The following is a 19,993-nucleotide window of genomic DNA, read 5'->3' as shown; positions in this document are numbered from 1 at the left end:
TTGCTTCCAAATGCTGACAGACCTGCAGCATTAACTCATATGGCAACATCTCCTTAGCGGTGAGCATTGTTCTTGGAAGTAGGAAAGGTAAATTTATTTATTTATTTTTGCCTTGTTTCAAGTTTCCTCCCAGTTCAGTGCTAATACCAGGCTTATTAACCACCTGCAGCCGATTAAATAGCCGGGCTGCCCATTAACCCCTTCAGTACACGTTCACTTAAAGCCAAACTATTTCCTTTTGTTTGGAAGCCATGGATGCGTCTAATTATAACTTTCTGGAAACAGTGAATTAACTATGTACGTAGATAGTCTGGAGATAAACATAGGGCTGCGACCTTACAGTGTGCATTAAATTTTCCTGTACCTTCAGTTAGTTTTGCAGATGGAATAATTCTCATGGAGGCACCTCTCTGGCAAGATAAGCCGCCATGACCATAATTTCACCATGTACATGTTTTAATTAAAGGTACAGAGGCCCTGCTTCTGAATGGTTGGCCACCCCAGTGTTGTGAAAAGCCTGGTTGCTTTTGAGACATAGCCACCATCCTTCTTACAAGGCAGAAAGTACATTTGCAACTTGATTCTTTTGGATGGTTATGATTTTGTCAAAGATAATAATAATTTTATTATTTGTACCCCGCCCATCTGACTGGGTTGCCCCAGCCACTCAGGGCAGCTTCTAGCATATATAAAAACATAATAAAACATTAAGCATTAAAACTTTCTCTATACAGTGGTACCTCTGGCTACGAACGCTTCAGGTTACGAGCTCCGCTAACCCGGAAATAGCTGCTCCTGGTTGCAAACTTTGCCCCAGGATGCGGACGGAAATCACGCGCCGGAAGCACGCCTGCAGCAGAAGGCCCCATTAGCGAAAGCGTGCCTCAGGATAAGAACGGTTTCAGCTTAAGAACTGACCTCCGGAACGAATTAAGTTCGTAACCAGAGGTACCACTGTACAGCACTGCCTTCAGATGTATTCTAAAGGTTGTATAGTTACTTATCTCCATGGCATCTGTTGCAAGGGTGTTCCACAGGGAGGGTGCCACTACTGAGAAGGCCCTCTGCCTGGTTCCCTGTAGCTTTACTTCTCGCAGGGAGGGAACCGCCAGAAGGCCCTCGGAGCTGGACCTCAGTGTTTGGGCTGAACTACAGGGGTGTAGATGCTCCTTCAGGTATACAGGGCCAGAGCCGTTTAGAGCTAGAAAAGTTACAGAACCATACTGCAAGGAGATCTGAGTTCTCGGAGCCTTCTACCTTCCTTGAATGGTTTTTTCATAGTTGCGATATAGCAAAAGCAAACAGTGGAAACAGTTGTTTTCTGACCTTGAAGGCAATGCTCTCGAGTGCTTCTGCTCAGTTTCTTTTGATTACGCTGCCTGCTGTGAGCAATTTTTCCAAAATACCCCTTCCCCCCTCCTGCGTTGCTATGCGCTTGAAATGTCAATTGAGGTACTTTGTACTTGTGTTTTATGTTAAAGTTTAATCTCCTTGCTTTTGGTTTCTGCCCGCAGCAAAGAGAAAATGGCAAAGATGGAGGTGAAGACATCTCTTTTGGACAACATGATTGGGGTTGGGGATATGGTGCTTCTCGAGCCGCTCACGGAGGAATCCTTTATCGATAATCTCAAACAGCGTTTTGATCACAGTGAGATATATGTAAGTATGCTGTAACCTAACTCTATATTGGAGCTTGTATAGAAAGCCTCACTCAGGACCTCAATACCTTATGGACTGCCTCCTTACAAACTGATCCAGATTGTCTGAGGCCCTTCTCTGTGTGTCCCCTCCCCAAGAAGTTTGGAGCGTGACAACATGAGAGTGGACCTTTTCTGTGGTGGCTCCCCGTTTGTGGAATGCTCTCTCCAGAGAGGCTTTCCTGGTGCCATCATTATATGTCTTTAAGCATCAGGAAAAAACATTCCTCTTTACCCAGGCCTTCAGCCACTAATCTATATGGCCTTTTAAATGTGGTCCCAGCTCCTGCCAACCTAGAAGTTCAAAAGCACATCAAAGTGCGAGTAGATAAATAGGTACCACCCCTGCGGGAAGGTAAACGGCGTTTCCGTGCACTGCTCTGGTTTCGCCAGAAGCAGCTTGGTCATGCTGGCCACATGACCTGGAAAAACTTTCTGAGGACGAACGCCGGCTCCCTTGGCCAGTAAAGCGAGATGAGCACCACAACCCCAGAGTCGTTCGTGACTGGACTTAACGGTCAGGGGTGCCTTTCCCTTTCCCTTTACTGTTATGATTTTTTTCTGTGATTTTTTATTGTCTTTTATTATGATGCTATGTAAATTATGCTTTTAATGTTGTACACTACCCTGGGATCTTCAGATAAAGTGTGGTGTATAAATTGAATGATAGATAGATAGATAGATAGATAGATAGAAAGAAATATGGGATCGTTCCATGCATTTAGGTACAGGGATTCAAAATTGCATTTAGACACAGAATTGGTTGTGACCAAAACAGAAAAATAAACACACAGAAAATCAGGATATGCAATGAAGGTGTGAATAACATTAATGGAATGCAATGGTATGGTTCTCATTGATGCCTATGCATGTGACAAACAATAACTAAAGACCAAACATGTTTTGACTCCCATCAGCTCTTCCTTACTAGTCAAGAAATCTGTTGCACAATTTGTCACCCAAAATTAGCCACTTGCCTGATAGTTGAAACTCTGAGCTGACCATAAGGCTGCAAATACCCATTCGGTGAACATGAAACAATGGTATTTTTTCACACAAGCCCAGTCATATATGTTTTAGGAGCATCTCCAGATCTTAGGTTTGGGATGTCAGCTATCCACCGTGTGTTCTACATGTATTTAAAATGCCTAGAGTATTTTTTTTTAACTGATAAATGTTTTGAACTGTTGTATGCATGTTGTTGTTGTTCAGTCGTTCAGTTGTGTCCGACTCTTCGTGACCCCATAGACCAGAGCACGCCAGCATGCCTATCTTTCACTGCCTCCCGCGGTTTGGCCAAACTCATGTTAGTAGCTTCGAGAACACTGTCCAACCTTCTCATCCTCTGTCATCCCCTTCTCCTTGTGCCCTCCATCTTTCCCAACATCAGGGTCTTTTCTAGGGAGTCTTCTCATGAGGTGGCCAAAGTACTGGAGCCTAACAGTGGCCAAAGTACTGGAGCATAACAGTGGACAAATAAACCCATTCAGCTGATAACATGGTAATCCTGAAGCGATGTCTTTTTAAGGTGATGAATTGCAGTATTTTCCCTTGCCTGTTTTATTAAAAATAAAAAAATAAATAAATGCTGGGAATTAAATTTTGTTGTTGGGTCTTCTGGAATGTTTCATAACAACATAAAACCATCATTGCATTAAGACTTTATTAAGCAGGTTGGTGGGGGGGGGGAGAAGTGGTGCTGGGAGGGAGTTTAAGGTATATGGGGCAACAGAGGAGAAGGGGTGGAGTTGCTTGACAGCAGGAAACCCTGGAGTGGCTCAGGGTGGTAGAGTTGGAGGAGGAGAGGCAACTTTCAAGGCAGGGTTATCTTGGGGGTGGAAAGGTAACAAAAAGTTTGGTCAAGGCCACTTTTAAAAGCAAATGCATGTATTTTGTAATTGGGAAACTTGCCTGGGAGTCAACAGGTGCCCTTGATTCCTGAAAGTGAATTGTATAATAATACACCTTGCTTTTCCTTTCCTTTTGAACTTATTCTGGAGTTTGCTTGGTGGACTCGTCTGTTGACAAGACTCTTGATTTATGCACATGAGATTTCCCTCCTCTGAGCAGATTCCCCCCCCCCCCCCCGCTTTTTGTGTGTGTAAACTGCTACTGTTTAGGACCTCAAAAAGAAGAAGAAAGGATCGCAGTGTTGGTCTGCCTTCAAAGGGCATTCTTCCCTTTTGATAAGGAGAGTATTCTGTGACTCAGAATTGCTTTCGGCTTTTCGACTGCTCGGCCCCTTGCCTAGACTCAGCCAACAGGCTTTGCCAAAGTGAGAGGCGTGGGCTAGATCCCGCTCTTTAGAACGGTGATCTGTGCAGGTGTACAGCTATGAAAGTTTAGAGGCTGGGTGCAGGGCCACAAGGATGTGAGCTCCCCACCCCACCCCACCCCGGTGAACTCCCCTTGTCTCACTCAGCTTCCATTTCGGAATAAATGTGAAAGCATTGCTAACCAGATTTAGAAATGAAACTATAATAATATTAATTTATTATTTGTACCCCACCCATCTGACTGGGTTTCCCCAGACATTCTGGGTGGCTTCCAACATATATAAAAACATAACAAAACATTAAACATTAAAAAGCTTCCCTCTACAGGGCTGTCTTCAGAGGTCTTCTAAAGGATATGTAATTACTCATCGGCTTGACATCTGATAAGAGGGTGCCACTACTGAGAAGTCCCTCTGCCTGGTTCCCTGTAGCTTCACATTTTGCATTGAGGGAACTGCCAGAAGGCCCTCAGTGCTGGATCTGTGTCCAGGCTGAACAATGGGAGTGGAGACACTCCCTCAGGTATACAGGGTATTTAGGGCTTTCAAGGTCAGCACCAACACTTTGAATTGTGCTGTGAAACAAACTGAGAGGCAATCTATGTCTTTCAGGACCAGTGTTATATGGTCCTGGTGGCTGTTCCCAGTCACCAGTCTAGCTTCTGCATTCTGGATTAGCTGTTGTTTCTGAGTCACCTTCTAATGTAGCCTCGCATAGACCACATTGCAGTAGTCTAAGCGGGAGATAACCAGGGCATGTACCCATCTAGCAAGACAGTGCGCAGGCAGGTAGGGTCTCAGCCGGTGTACCAGATGGAACTGGTGGACAGCCGCCCTGGATGCAGAATTACACTTGTTTACCTGCCAGTTCTACCTTGCCCCATCTCCTTTCTCTCTCATCCTCTGTTTTAGGGAAGCTTTTAATGTGTGATATTTTAATGTATTTTGATTTTTGTTGGAAGCCGCCCAGAGTGGCTGGGGAAATCCAGCCAGATGGGTGGGGTATAAATATATATATAATAAATATAAATAATAAATATTATTATTATTGCTTAAAAGAGATTTATTTAGGACTGTTAGCTAATTTTGCTGTTACAGTATCGTTCTTAAGGGCTGACAGGGACCTGCTTATAAACAAGGTTGTTTAAAGAAAAGAAAAAGAAAAACAGGATTTCACATGCTCCAGGCTACAGAAAGCCTCATGGGGATTGTCTCTACATATCAAGGGCATGTGAGAGCCTGCTTCACTTATATATATATATATATTTAAACCTAGCTAGCACTGTGTAATGGTCCAGACTTCTGTTACTTTTCTGCTTTTGTCTTGGGATTCTCAGTATCTGTGCTGAAAGCTAGACAGATCAGGGTTTTATTATTATTTTTATTATTGTTTGCGAAGTTTTAAGAAAAGCAAAGTGTGTGTGTGTGTGTCTGTTCATTAAGTAATATAGCCCTGCATTTGTCTGTTAGAGATAAAATGGGATCAATTGCTTTTTTCCTTTAAAAGTTCACAAAAGCTATAGACTTTGGTTTACTATTGCCACCATCGATGTTCAGATGTAGAACTTAGCTTTAGTGCCACCTCACACCATTTTGGTTCCACTTCACACATTATTATTTTTTGGTGCACCTTCAAGGTGCATAGCTAAAGATGCTGCATTTGAATGTGGCAAATGCATCTCAGAGGACTGGGATTGGCTGAAGCTCCAGATTGATTGACACTTGCAGCATGTGAAATTTATTATTATTTATATCTCCACCCTTCCTCCCAAATGGCCCTTTAGATGGATATGACTGTTAAACCCACTGCCTTGAACAATTTCAGGTATGGAGGTGAGGTGCCTGGTTTTGCCTGTTAGTTTCCACTTTCTTTTTGACTCTCTCCTTTCTGGATAGCCAGGTGGTTGTCAAACGTACTAGGGGGAAATGATGAGCTGCTACCTTGGTGAAATTAGTTGCAGTGTTTGCAATTTAAGAAACATTTGCTTTCCAGGTGGTAATGCCTATTAACTTAAAACAGAGCTGTTTGGTCCAGGGTCAGATTAAAAAGACTTTCAAGCAAGTATGAAAATCCCAGTCGTCATATCTTGGCCAAAAAAGAGAAATGATGGGGGCAGCCAATATATCTGATTACGGTATTTTCACTTAAAACAATTGGTAGGACCAATGAGATTGGACGTAAACACTTGCTTCTTAGATATGCCTCTCATTGTCAGTATAAAGAAGGTAGCCTTTTCATTGAGGCACCAGGTCATGTTCTTGGTCTGTTACTTTTTTTTAATTTCCCAAGTAATGCTAAGAATGTCGTTTGTGCTCCCAATCGTTCTATTGCCATGTAAATTTTGCTGCTCTCACTGCTTTCCCTCCTTACTGAACCCGTTTCCCTGCCCTCTGGAGCATGTTGTACCTCTTGTTAAATGCGCTCTACTTAATTGTGAAGCAAACCTCAGCCCTGAAGCCTCACATCCTGAAATCTGAAACTTTGCTTGGCGTGACGGATCAAGGAAGGCAAAGACTGCTGTTGGATTTGCAAGAATTTTGAACCTGATACATAGTTAAATGCGCAGAAGGATCCGTGGTGGTTCTGTTCTAGTGAGGAAGCATTCAAGTACACACACAAACTGTTGCCTTCCTCAAGGTGCAAGGTTTCCCTTTTCTAAAACGCTTTGTGCATGTGGGGCTGTGGATAAGGGGCACGACTCTTTAGTGAATATAAGGCAGAGAGAAAAGGTACAGAGAAATCAGGTGTATATTCAAAGGTATATGCTAGCCACTCTTCTTTCCCTCTCCCTCACCCACAATCAGACTGCTTTTCAGTCTCCCCAGGGCTTTAAAATGCAATTTAGGGGGAAGGGGTTGCCATGTGAGATGCCGAAAATGTACTCTTTTAAAGCGAAGAAACTTCAAAGGGAGACTGCTGAAATACACCAGGAGTTTCAAGGCTATCATAATTGCGGGTCGAACCAAGACAAAGAATTTTTCTCACATTTTATGCCATAGGTGACCTACCAACATTACTGGGTAATGAAAAATGATGACTGTCTTTTCTGCATTTCATTTGCTCCATACCTCACTTTTAATGCACACCCTTCCCACCAAATCTTCACACATACACAGAGTAGAGTTGGAAAGTGCCCCAAGGCAGGGGCGTAGCAAGGTAAATTGGTACCCGGGGGCAAAAAAATTTTTGTCACCCCCCCCCCAAAGGCATGGGAAGGTCAGGTGGTACCCGGTGCGGAAAATTTCTTGTCAACCCTCCCATTGATTCCCCCCCTCCGCAAAATGGTTTTACGTTATTTCATATTTTCTTACAAAGGAATAATAAGTAATAAAAAAACCTTTTATTTATATCCCGCCCTCCCCAGCCAAAGTTGGGCTCAGGGTGGCTAACATCAGATATGTAGCATTGGTATAAAATCAAACAATAATTACATAAAATAAATAAAAATAAATAAATAAATAAATCAAACAATAATTAAATTACCTCCTAAAAACATCTCAAAATGAAATTAAAGTCTAGTTAGATGGCTTTCCACAGGGTTAAGGTTGGGAACAGTAAGTGTACTCTGAACTGAAATTTCAGCCTTCGTGACATAACAGCCAAGTGAACAGCTATTTTGGTGGAGGAGGGTCAAGATATTAACCGATATGCATGAAATTTCATATATAGCTATATAATCCCTAGTAAAGTAAGATAAGACCTTCGTAGCAGGCATTTTAAAAAAAAAAATCGGGAAAAAATTCAAAAAAATTGTTCCTTGATAATTTGTCACCCCCTCCAGCAGTAAAATATCTCCTGTAAAATTGTAGAGTTGGAGGGATCCACGAGGGCCATCTAGTCCAATCCTCTGCAAAGCGGGGGACTCGGCTAGGGCATCCATGACAGATGACCATCCAACCTGCTTCGAAACCTCCAAGGAAGGAGAGTCCACAACCTCCCTCAGAGACTGTTCCACTCTCAAACAGCTCTTTCTGTCAGAGAGTTTTTCCTGTTGGAAAATCCTTTCTTGGTCATTGGTTCAAGTCCTTCCTTCCAGAACAGGAGAAAACATCTTGCTCCATCTTCCATGTGACAGCCCTTGAGATTTTTGAACCAGCAGCTCTCATTTAGAGTCTTCATGATGTATTAAAAAAAAAAAAACTTGGGGAAGATCAAGAAGTGGTCCAGCAGTTCTGTCCACATCAGGGATTCAGCATGTGCTGGGGGCAGGAAGCGCATAGGGAAGAGAATAGTTGTTACTGGCACCAAGTTAGAAACAGAGAGCAGCCGTGAGTCTCAAGGTAAACTACCTTGAGTGGTAACTGTAGAATGAGTCACAGGCAAAATTGTTCTTAATTTTCTTTACTCGAAAGGTAGGCTGTCTATCCCGTAAGTGCTGGGTTGCATAAATCATATATACCTGTCTACCTTTGCAAGTTTAGATTCTGTATTCTGCCCTTAAAACAGCTTGGCTGTTCAATTGGCCATGATTCCTGGGTTAATTAAAGTATCTTATCCTCCCGACAGAATCAATAATGATGTAATGCAAAATTACATTCTCTCCCTTTTTGGCCTGAGGAATAGAGTTAATGCATTTTTGTATTTATGATTTCCTGGAATAAAAGAGGGTCGGGCACTTCCCCTCCTGCCTCTCCTTGTCAGTCTTCAATGGCCAAGTAAATTTTCTTTCAGGTCTATTGATCCAGTGCAGCGAGTTCTTTAAGAGCAGGGAAGAGTGACATCTCTTCTCTTCCACCCCACCCTCTCAGTCGCTACCTCACCATCTACTGCCTTTGACTTGGATCCAAGAACTGGCATGCTGCCTTCAACTAACTCGGGGAGAGATGAATAGGTGTGTAAAACAGCTCTCTTTTAGAAGGTGCAGTGAAATGTGCTATGGCCGTGTCTGATTTTCAGCCCATTAACAGATCTGTAAGCTATAGTGTCTAGGTCAGGGGTGGGGAATCGATGGTTCCCCAGATCTTGCACTGCAACTTGCATCGTTCCTGACAATTGGACATCCTGGCTGGGGAACATGGAATATAGGGCAAGATTCAGCAAAGTTGTTGCATGCGCAGAATAAGGTCCACAACAGGATTCCCACCATTCTTCTCCCCTTGAGCGCCCTAGATCTGCTCTGGAGGCTTTGGAAAACCCCAGAACATGCTTAGGGAGGCACAGGGGAAAGAGAAAGGAAAAAGTCCTGCTATGTAAGTGGACTTCATTCAGTCCCCACATACCCCACTTAGTGCAACAATGAATTCCTCCCATAGAGTCCAATAGCATCTGGAGGGCAACAGATGCTACGAATCAACTAGTTGGTTGATTGGACTGCCTTAGTGATGCAAATACTCTTGATGTCCTTAACTCTTAGTGATACCAGACTTATTAAAAGGCCTTTTGATATTTTAGTTTAATTTCAGTATCTGACTTAACTTCTGTGCTTGCTGCTGTTGTAAATGGCAGCAGTTATTATTAAAAGGATTTCTATACTGCTTTTCATTTGGAGAAGAAATGCCACGCCGTTTTGCAAAAACACATAAGAGCCAACAGGAAAGCAGTAAGCAAAACCAAAATGTGGGATAGCTCAGTGGGTCAAACATGATGCTCTTAATCTCAGGGTCATGGGTTCGAGCCCCACGTTAGGCAAAATATTCCTGCATTGCAAGGGGGGTGGACTAGATGAGCCTTGTAGTCCCTTGCAACTCTACAATTCTATGATTCCAATATGGGATACCTGTAAAGTAGTAATATAAGGAGAGCTGATAAAGAAGACAGCTTATATAAGAAAGAAAAGGAAACAAGGAATATATTTATTAGAACAACAAATAAGAGAACTTGAGAGAGGAAATTTAGAAACTTGTGCTTCAGAAATCTGTAAACAATTATTCCTGGCTTGAAAACAAGATGGCAAGACCGTTGAGATTTTTAAAAAACCAAACCAACAAAAAGTTATTTGAGAAACCGAACAAAGCTGATAAACATCTGCCCCATATGTTGAAGAAGGAAAAGATAAATAAATAGCCCTATAAACATGCCCCTCCTCCAAGAAGAATGGGCTGTAACACCAAAACAGATTGTTATGGAATTTGAGAAATTTTATAGAACATAATATAAAATGGAGAGTCCTTTATTGACTGAGATTAATAAATTCTTAAACTCTTTAAAATTGTCTAAACTAAAAGAAGAGGATGTAAGGAAACGGAGGAAGTAAAAGCTGCTCTAAAAAGACTTTCAGGAATGGATGGACTTGTACCATAATTATTATTATTTAATAAAAATCCCTGATGGAGCAGTTTTTACATACTTTAACTTCTATGATTAATTCAATAAAAATGTCTAAAAACATGCCAAGAACCTGAGAGAATGCCAAAATAGTAGTTGTTCTTAAAGAAAACCTCTTAAAACCTCATTGTATAGTTCTTTGTCGGTGTTCAATTACGATGTAAAGATATGGACCAAAGTACTAGCTAACCATTTAAATAGAATAACTGAAAGAGAACAACCAGACTTTGTAAAAGACAGAAGAGTAACACAGTGTAATAAAAACAAATCAAAAGATCCAGGAGCATTTCTTTTTATGGATGCCGGAAAAGCTTTTGACCATATTGAATGTCCATCTTTAGAAGCTGTATTGGGAATGCCGGGATTTGGTACAGTATATAGACAAATGGGAAATGCAATCTATGAGATACTCTCTCAGCTGTTATCTCAGTCTGTGGAGGCTTGTTAGGTGAATTTATTCTCTCTATAGAGGGGCGTATCTGTCATTGTCCTCTAACCCTGCTGGGTCCCGGCAATCACACACATGGGCTGGAGCAACAACATGCAGTTTAAATTGGCAGGCAAAACAGCCAGCCATTTGCACATAAAACCTGAATTCAAGATGTATCAAGACTTTAGACAGACTTCTTTGGTTGCCAGTTCAACAAATGACATATTTCTTTTTCCAGGGATTTCCCAACACAATTAGGTTGTGTAAGAATAACTCCAGAGCAACTTTAGTTTGCAGTTGACTGAGAATGGTTTCTCATTCCAACTCCAGACCCAGCTGTTGCTTCACCCCTCTGTGCCTCTTTGGCTTTAGATAGTACATGGGTAGACGATTCTAAAAAAAAAAACCAGGACACAAATTTTCACGGTCCTCTAGCAGCTATGGTGGCTCATTTTTTATTTTTATTTTTTTTACCAGAAGCAATGTGTTTAGTGTTAACTCTGGAAATGTACACTCAATTCTGACCAACCTAAGCCTCCTGATGTATATTTTGGTCTAGGAGGCATAGAGCTGCTACACTAAGGGAAATGGGGGTTAGCACTGACACATGATGCCAGGCCTAGGCCCTGGTCACCATGTGGAGGAATCCTGTCTGTAAATAATAATAATAATAATAATAATAATAATAATAATAATAATAATAATAATAATTTATTTATGCCCCACCCATCTGACTGGATATCCCCAGCCACTCTGGGTGGCTCCCAACAGAATATTAAAAACACAATAAAACATCAAACATCAAAAACTTCCCTAAACAGGGCTGCCTGTAGATGTCTTCTAAAAGTTGGATGGGAAGGCGTTCCACAGAGTGGGCGCCACTACCGAGAAGCCCATCTGCCTGGTTCCCTATAAACTCACTTCTCACAGTGAGGGAACTGCCAGAAGGCCCTCGGAGCTTGGACCTCAGTGTCTGAGCTGAACGATGGGGGTGGAGACGCTCCTTCGGGTATATTTAACACACACAGTTTTAGAAACTCGGACATATAAGCTAGGCACCAAAAGGCCCCTTAAACCTGGGTTATAGTCACTACAATGGAATGTCTTTTCACCAATGGGTTGAACTAGATGACCCTTGGGAACCCCTTCCAGCGCTACAATTTCACGATTCTATGATCTTAATTACTTTGCTTGACTGTAGCTCTCTTCTCTCTTACGACAATTCACTTGTCCCAGGGTGCAATAAGGAGAAACACACACGATGGAAATGGCATTAACCATGGACTAAGTCAGAGGTTTTTAAACTGTGGTTGCCAACCTGGCTGCCCAGAAATCTCCACATATGCACAACTGGACCTGCACCGATAGCAAAATGTGCCTGGCGCCTGGGGAATTTTGAACACTGAACCCATGAAGAGAGTTCCCCCTTCAAAATGCCTCTAGCTGATCCTTCTCAGATCCTGGAGCCCAGCTGCCTCTCTGCTACAAATTGCAGCGTCCTGAGACTGTTTATAATTTTTTTTCAAGTCAGGGCTTTGTTACCCACATTTGCATATAATGTATAATTTGCCCCTGAGGTGATAGCTAGGTGTGGGTTAGAAGCTATGGTTAAATCCGTTGTAGTTCAAAGCAAGAAGTATAAATGGAAGGTTTGTCATTTCAGTGACTTTTTTGGGAGGGTTAATTACATAACCAGGTTACAAATATTCCAGGGTGGGGAAGCAATAGCATTTTTTAAAATCTTTTTTTCCCCCTAGCAAGGCTTACAAGCTCTGCTGAGCAGGTCATTTAGCCTCTAAACATAGGTACCAGGGCACACATGTATATTAGAGTACACTGGAAAGGGACGTCGTGGGACAGTGAAGACTTTATAAAGACTATGTCCTCTTCGAGCAAAGGAAGGAAATGATCCTAAATACTTCCAGAACCGGGTTCTGAAATTAGTTACGTTTTTGTTCATATTATTTTCTCAGGGCCACTTTGCAGGACTTGGGTGTCCAGTTGCAGCCCCAAATTATAGATCTGAAGGATGTGCTTAGAAAATCGAACGAAATTGGCTCTTGAAAAGGAGCCTACTGAACGTTGGACTCCCCTTCAATTATTTCATGTGGCGTTGGAACATTTCGGGACTTGTTCTGCCTGAGATTGTTGGGTGAATGTGGGACTCCTTTAATTTAGACTGAAGCCAACTGTGGCCTAATCAGCAAAGTTTATATGGGCTTATATTATATTATGAGGTCCAGTGCCACCCCCCATCGTTCTGCCTGGACACTGAGGTCCAGCGCCAAGGGCCTTCTGGCAGTTCCCTCGCTGCGAGAAGCCAAGTTACAGGGAACCAGGCAGAGGGCCTTCTCGGTAGTGACGCCCGCCCTGTGGAACACCCTCCCACCAGATGTCAAGGAAATAAACAGCTACAGTATCTGACTTTTAGAAGACAATTGAAGGCAGCCCTGTTTAGGGAAGCTTTTAATGTTTAATAGACTACTGTATTTTAATATTTTATTGGAAGCCACCCAGAGTAAATAAATAACAAGTTGTTGTTGTTGTTTGTTGTTTGTTTTATTTCCCCATCTCTTTGGTTTAATACTAGTGTTTCAAATTCTTTGCAAGCTTATGTCCAGGTTCTGGCACATACATAAAAGCCAGCACACACATCAAAAAGCCTTTTTATTGGATGCAATAAAAGTGCTGCTGCTTTGACTGTTGGCAATAACCACAGTGCTAGGCAAATGTCATTTTAATGCATGCCGTGGCAGCATGACATTTGCGTCACCGCTAATCAGATTTCCTCTCTTGCACCCTGGTTTCAAATATTGGTTCAAGTGGGCTTGCCAATCTGTTTCCAGGCGAATCTGGTTAGTGTCTTGTGTTGCCTCTGCTGGGCTTCAGCAGTCTTGCCTTCTTCATGAGGTTTGGAGCTATCTTATCTTAGGATAATGATAGTCATGATAATGAATAGTCTGTGGTGAAGCTAGGCCAAAATCTAGGGGTCTGCAGCCCAGGGGTCCCCTAATGACTACCTAGAGAGCAGCAGGAGGTGGAGACAGCGACAAACAGGCCTCAGGTCTGCACCCGGCCCAGCACCAGCAAGCTGGGCTGCTGCTGGTCTCCACAATATGCTTTCTTCCAATATGCCTTGAAATCATTGTATAATTGGTGGTGGCCTGCCAGGCATGTAGTGGTACCTCGGGTTAAGAACTTAATTCGATCTGGAGGTCCGTTCTTAACCTGAAACTGTTCTTAACCTGAGGTACCACTTTAGCTTATGGGGCCTCCTGCTGCTGCCACGCCGCCAGAGCACGATTTCTCTCCTCATCCTGAAACAAAGTTCTTAACCCAAGGTACTATTTCTGGGTTAGCGGAGTCTATAACCTGAAGCGTCTGTAACCCGAGGTACATGGTTGTAGATCTTCATTTTATTACTTTTATTTTACTGTTTTATTATCGTTTTCTACCACAAAATGGTTCTTATTTCCTGGTTTTAACACCAGGACAGCAGAAGCAAGTTCTGCTTTATTTCTGTAGTCATAATGGTGCTAAGATTTAAGCAGAGGGGGATTTAGGGCAGCACGGCTGGTTCCTCCGTACACTGTGCAGAGGCCAATAGGGCGCCTTCCTGCCTCCTTCCCAAAGCCTAGTAAGTGCTGGGCTTTGGGAAGGAGGTGTGAGGGCTCTGACAGGGTCATAGAGTCCTCCTGCCTTCTTCCCTAATAACAATAACAATAACAATAATTTATTATTTATACCCCACCCATCCAGCTGGGTTTCCCCAACCACTCTGGGTGGCTCCCAACAGATTAAAAACAGAATAAAACATCAAACATCACAAACTTCCCTAAACAGGGCTGCCTTCAGATGTCTTCTAAAAGTCAGATACTTGTTTATTTCCTTGACATCTGATGGGAGGGCATTCCACAGGGCGGGCGCCACTACTGAGAAGGCCCTCTGCCTGGTTCCCTGTAACTTCACAGTGAGGGAACCGCCAGAAGGCCCTCGGAGCTGGACCTCAGTGTCTGGGTAGAACGATGGGGGTGGAGATGCTCCTCCAGGTATACTGGGCCGAGGCCATTTAGGGCTTTAAAGTTCAGCACCAACACTTTGAATTGTGCTCAGAAACGTACTGGGAGCCAATTTGGGTCTTTCAGGAACGGTGTTATATGGTCTCGGCGGCTGCTGCCAGTCACCAGTCTAGCTGCTGCATTCTGTATTAGTTGTAGTTTCCAGGTCACCTTCAAAGGTAGCCCCACATAGAGCGCATTGCAGTAGTCCAAACAGGAGATAACTAGAGCATGCATCACTCTGGCGAGACAGTCCACGGGCAGGTAGGGTCTCAGCCTACGTACCAGATGGAGCTGGTAGACAGAGGCTCTGCCCTGGAGACAGAATTGACCTGCGCCTCCATGGACTGCTGTGAGTCCAAAATGACTCACAGGCTGCACACCAGCTCCTCTAGGGGCACACTTACCCCATTCAGGACCAGGGAGTCCTCCACACCTGCCTGCCTCCTGTCCCCAAAAAACAGTACTTATGTCTTGTCAGGATTCAACCTCAATCTGTTAGCAGCCATCCAGCTTGGTGAAAGAAGACAGAGGGCTCTAGGATCTTGCCAGAGTCTCACACCTCCTACTCAAAGACCAGCGGCCTCCCTTACCCAGCTTTGCGAAGGTGGTTCAAGGGTTGGGGGTGTGTGTGTTTGTGTGTGTCAAATTTTGGCCTTTGCACAGGTTGCAATATAACCAAGGTCCACCCCTGATTTATGTAGGGTCACCATATTTCAAAAAGTGAAAATCTAGACACAAAATATGAGAATGTGCATGGACACCACTTTGGGTGCATGTTTTGCTTCAACATATCTGGATGGTAGTGGCAGTTGTAAAGCATGCAGTGGTGGAAGGGTGGAGAAAAACGTCCACTGCGTTCTTCACAACTGAAGTAATAAGCATGGCCTGATGAGACCATTGAGTCCAGGGTCAACAATTGCCCTGTGTGTGCTAAAGTGAGTGGCATTTTCTATTAGAGGTTTTAATGGGCTTACGTTGGAGAAATTGTTTGAGCATGATCCAGGGCACTCTTCCATATTTTAGAATGTGTGAACTTTTCTGAGATGAGAGCATCTGGTAAGAAAGAACTAGTCCTTAGTGACGCTTGGTATTAATGAATAGGAGAGGCAGAATTTCTAGAAACTCTGCCATTGGTTGCTAAGGGACTCTGTTCCAGAGTTTTTACTGAACGTGCATGTATATGCTGTGCTATTTTGGGGGAACACTTTGTGTGCTCTCACAAGGAAGATCCTTGTAGTAGTCATACTGCAAACCTCCAAAAAGGCCACTTTTGATTTTACCTTTGGGGTAGAGTAGCTACTGTAATACAACTTCTTGCTAATTTCCTGTTTCTGTTTTTTCACCTCTTGCCAGTTCAAGGTGCCTTTAGAGGGAGAGCAACCAAGAGTGTCCACTGGTACTTATTGCCTCCAGAGCAGAATAACATTCTATTTCAGGATAATCTCTTTTCGCTTCTTTGGGTCAGTGCCTCACAAGCCCTTGTGGGCCCAGTTCATTATTGTATTATGTCGCACAGTGACGGGATGAGTGGGAACTGGATCTGGCTACCTACCGGCTTGTGTTTGTTTTGGATCTCAGCGGCTCAAGTAATGAACAGATCCATGGCTTTGCAATGGTTTTAGTGGTGGCTAACACATGTTAGAACTTGTGTAACATGGACTGCAAGAAGATCAAACCTATCCATTCTTAAAGAAATCAGCCCTGAGTGCTCACTAGAAGGACAGATCCCGAAGTTGAGGCTCCAGTACTTTGGCCACCTCATGAGAAGAGAAGACTCCCTAGAAAAGAACCTGATGTTGGGAAAGATGGAGGGCACAAGGTGAAGGGGACGGCAGAGGATGAGATGGTTGGACAGTGTTCTCGAAGCTACTAACATGAGTTTGGCCAAACTGAGGGAGGCAGTGGAGGATAGGGGTGCCTGGCGTGCTCTGGTCCATGGGGTGACGAAGAGTCGGACACGACTGAACGACTGAACAACAACAACAACAACAACATGGCAACAGCCAGATTCCATCCATCAGTCTTAGCGAAGTGTGTGTGTGTGTGTGTGTGTGTGTGTCAATTATTAATGCCCAGATAAGCCAAATTGTGGCCCAGGCTTACACAAACTTCTGTGGCAAAGCAGAGAGAGGAATTCAATGTCTTCCTGTGCTTTGAACACGAGACCAGTCCTTTGGGGCTGCAGTTCCAAAATAGTAGCAGTATAAGAACTCGCAGCAAGCCGTAGATATTCTAATCCCTTCGATGCTGTGGCATTTTCTTCCCCCTACCCACAGGAGTTCTGTTTTCATCGCTGGAATGCAATTGCACTCATTCCATGCTCAAGGAATTAAGTCATTTATATCTGGACTTGTTTATGCTGGAGTCCTGGTGGGAAGGAGGGTTTTGTGTGGGAAAATTCTCTTTCCCTGGCGTGTCCCTCCCCCCCCCCCGGCCACCTCTTCCCATTACAGGGACTGCAACACAGTTAACTTTGGAGTGAAGCTGTAGGTGACTAAATTAGTGCAAAGATTGCTTTCTGAGTCGTACCGAACCCAAAGCAGTGACTTCTTGACATACTTCAGCTTAAACTTAAGAACATGGATGTGCCCCTGACTAGGTGTCGTTTTTTGACCTCTTGAAAAAAAAATGGGTTATTTTAGGATGTGGTATACTGGAATTGGAGCACACTGGTGAACAGCTGGTTCCTCGCTCTCAGAATGTCAGAACAGCTTAATTACAAAAAGAAAAATAGCACCCCCACTTCTCCTCAGACATAACCTTTTGTATCTTGCTTAATTTCCCCTTATGTTGTCCGAAGAGGATTCCTGCCCCCCCCCCCGAAGAATTTGAGTTCAAATATGCAATGCTTTTGTGCAGTAGTTGTTTTAGAATTTCCCCCCTCTGTTTCTTGAGACCTTTGCTGATTATATGGTATCAAATCACAATTCATCCGTCTTCACTTCCAGCTGTATTTTCCTCTTGCCATTCAGTAATGAGAGATGAAGTCATCCTGCTTTTTGAGCATTTCTAAAATATGAACATGACGTTTTGCCAAATCGCTCTTCAGTATTAGTAAATATGAAGGGCTTCCCATCCACCCCTTTTGGATTTATATCCTTTTAAATGGAGCAACAGAGCCTTTAGGGTAGGTTATAGTATAATGCTTCTCACTTTGTAAAGTATGCACAGGCCTAAACAAATCCAAAAACATTCTTCATAGAATCACAGATTTATAGAGTTGGATGGGACCATAGGGGTCATCTAGTCCAACCCCCTGCAGTGCATGAATATTTCACCCAACGTATGACTCCAACCCACGACCCTGATATTAAGAGTCTTATCCTCTACTGACTTGCTGGTTTTGTGTTCTTAAAGGCAAAATAATATTTCATGATGAATTCATCAAGTTAATCCTGTATTCCACTTTACTTTTTAGAATTAAAGCTGGGTTGTTGTTTTTTAATTTGGCCAGTTTTGAAATTTCCTTCATATGTGGGGAGTTCAGGTCATAATTCTGCCAGTGCAAATGATAAGGTAGAGTTAAGCGTTCCTTAACATGCATAGCTGTCAACTTTTCCCTTTTTTAAAGGGAAATTCCCTTATTCCGAATAGGATTCCTCGCAAGAAAAGGGAAAAGTTGACAGCTATGCTTAACATATTTTGTAAGTTAAATCGTCATATCAGCTGTTAAAACCCCACTGTGCATTCTTTCTTTTCTGCAGACTTACATCGGTAGTGTGGTGATATCGATAAATCCATACAGATTGCTGCCTATTTATTCCCCAGAAAAAGTGGAAGAATACAGAAACAGAAACTTCTATGAACTCAGACCTCACATGTAAGTATGTAAAAAGTTTCAGGTTCTTACTCTTCTTCAAGAAATGCAGTTTATAGACGGGAACATCTGTTTCCTGCAAGTCACAGAATGTGTTTGATCCGTTGTGCCTTTGATTAGCTGTAAGTTTATTCGCAGAATTTTTTGTTCCGAGGGAAGAAATCTGGATATTTTATTCACTGATTGTGATAGAAGTTGGTCTTACAGACGACGTTACTTTCTAGTTACATCTTAGGCCAGAATTAGATGAAACAGCAGATGCTTGGTGGCCACTGAAAATAGAAGCCCTGTGTTTTGCGCCCTCTCCTACTCTTCCTGGCTTCAGTAACTAGACCTGACTGGGAGGCAGGGCAGGAGAGGAAGCGACTGGAGGAGTATTTGCAAATGGATGGATGGACATGGAAAAGTTAAAAGGTTAACCTTACAAGGCAAGCTGGGTTAGGAATACCTGCTTGTTGAAATGGTAGACATGTCGCACGTAACGTTAAGTCAAGCCTCCACGTTCCTCCCCTGGTCCTCCTGCTGTTGCCATGCTACTTCTGGCTTAGCATTACTTCTGAATCTCTACGAAGCAGATGTCGGGAGCCAAGAACAAATCTTGGTTGAAACTCGTGGCTTATCTGGAATGAGACAGACTATGAGCCCAAGTTTGGAGGTCAAATGCTAAGCCAGACCGTGACTTAGCGCTGGGAGGCATGTCATCAGCAGGATTGGGGAAGCAGCCACAACCTTCAGTTTTCTTATTTCTGCTAAGCCGCGGTTTACAAACAGGGATTCCCAACCCAGTTTGTTTTGTAGTGTTAACTGGGTCAAAGTGCATTTCTTTCTTTAGGCAGGGATGTGGGCCCTCTGTCCTTCATCACTCCCTTCTTTTCCTTCTTCCTGCACCTTCTATTTATAAAAAAATCTTCCCTGTCACCTCGCTTTCGCCCTTGCTCTGAATCAAGACAGTTCCGTGATTAAATGTTCTGATTTCTCTGCAAACTGAAACCTTGCGAATTGAGACTGGGTATATGTAATTGCAAATTGAGAATAGGGCTTTGCATATATATCCCTGCTTTTTCACCAAGGGGCACATGGTTCACCCCCCCAGTGAATCCCTACAACGACCCTGTGAGGTAGGCTAAGAGGCTGTGACTGGCCTGAGATCACCTGAGCTTCATGACTGATTGGGGATTTGAACCCTGATCTCTCAGGTCCTAGTCCAACACTCAACCACTACACCACACTGACTTCCTAGAGTACTTCTGCTATGGGGGCAGCTATATAAATAAATTGTTTTATTTGATGTTTTGATGTTTTGAGGGTTTTTTCTTTTAAAATGAAGCTGTATAGAAATGATGATGATTATGATAAATTCCATGGCAAAAAAGGTGTCTAGACCTTCCATTGTTGCTATGATAACCTAGGCTTAAGGTGCCATTTGGTAATTAGCTGATGTCTCTGAG

At 43.1% G+C, this 19,993-nt stretch overlaps 1 protein-coding gene across 1 annotated transcript in view; it reads left to right on the top strand.

Annotated features, from left to right (window-relative positions):
- Positions 1 to 1,514: 1,514 nt before the first annotated feature.
- The window catches only part of MYO1B (myosin IB), a 105,698-nt gene continuing 87,219 nt past the window's right edge, over positions 1,515 to 19,993 (top strand). The window contains 2 exon segments of the mRNA XM_033169011.1: positions 1,515 to 1,659; positions 18,433 to 18,548. Of these exon segments, the coding sequence (XP_033024902.1) occupies positions 1,525 to 1,659; positions 18,433 to 18,548 (251 nt within the window). The 5' untranslated portion in view covers positions 1,515 to 1,524.

Source organism: Lacerta agilis, chromosome 1 (genome assembly GCF_009819535.1).
Source record: "Lacerta agilis isolate rLacAgi1 chromosome 1, rLacAgi1.pri, whole genome shotgun sequence".
NCBI lineage: Eukaryota > Metazoa > Chordata > Lepidosauria > Squamata > Lacertidae > Lacerta > Lacerta agilis.
Note: the sequence above shows the minus strand (reverse complement) of the source record. Positions and strands in the feature narration are given on the sequence as shown.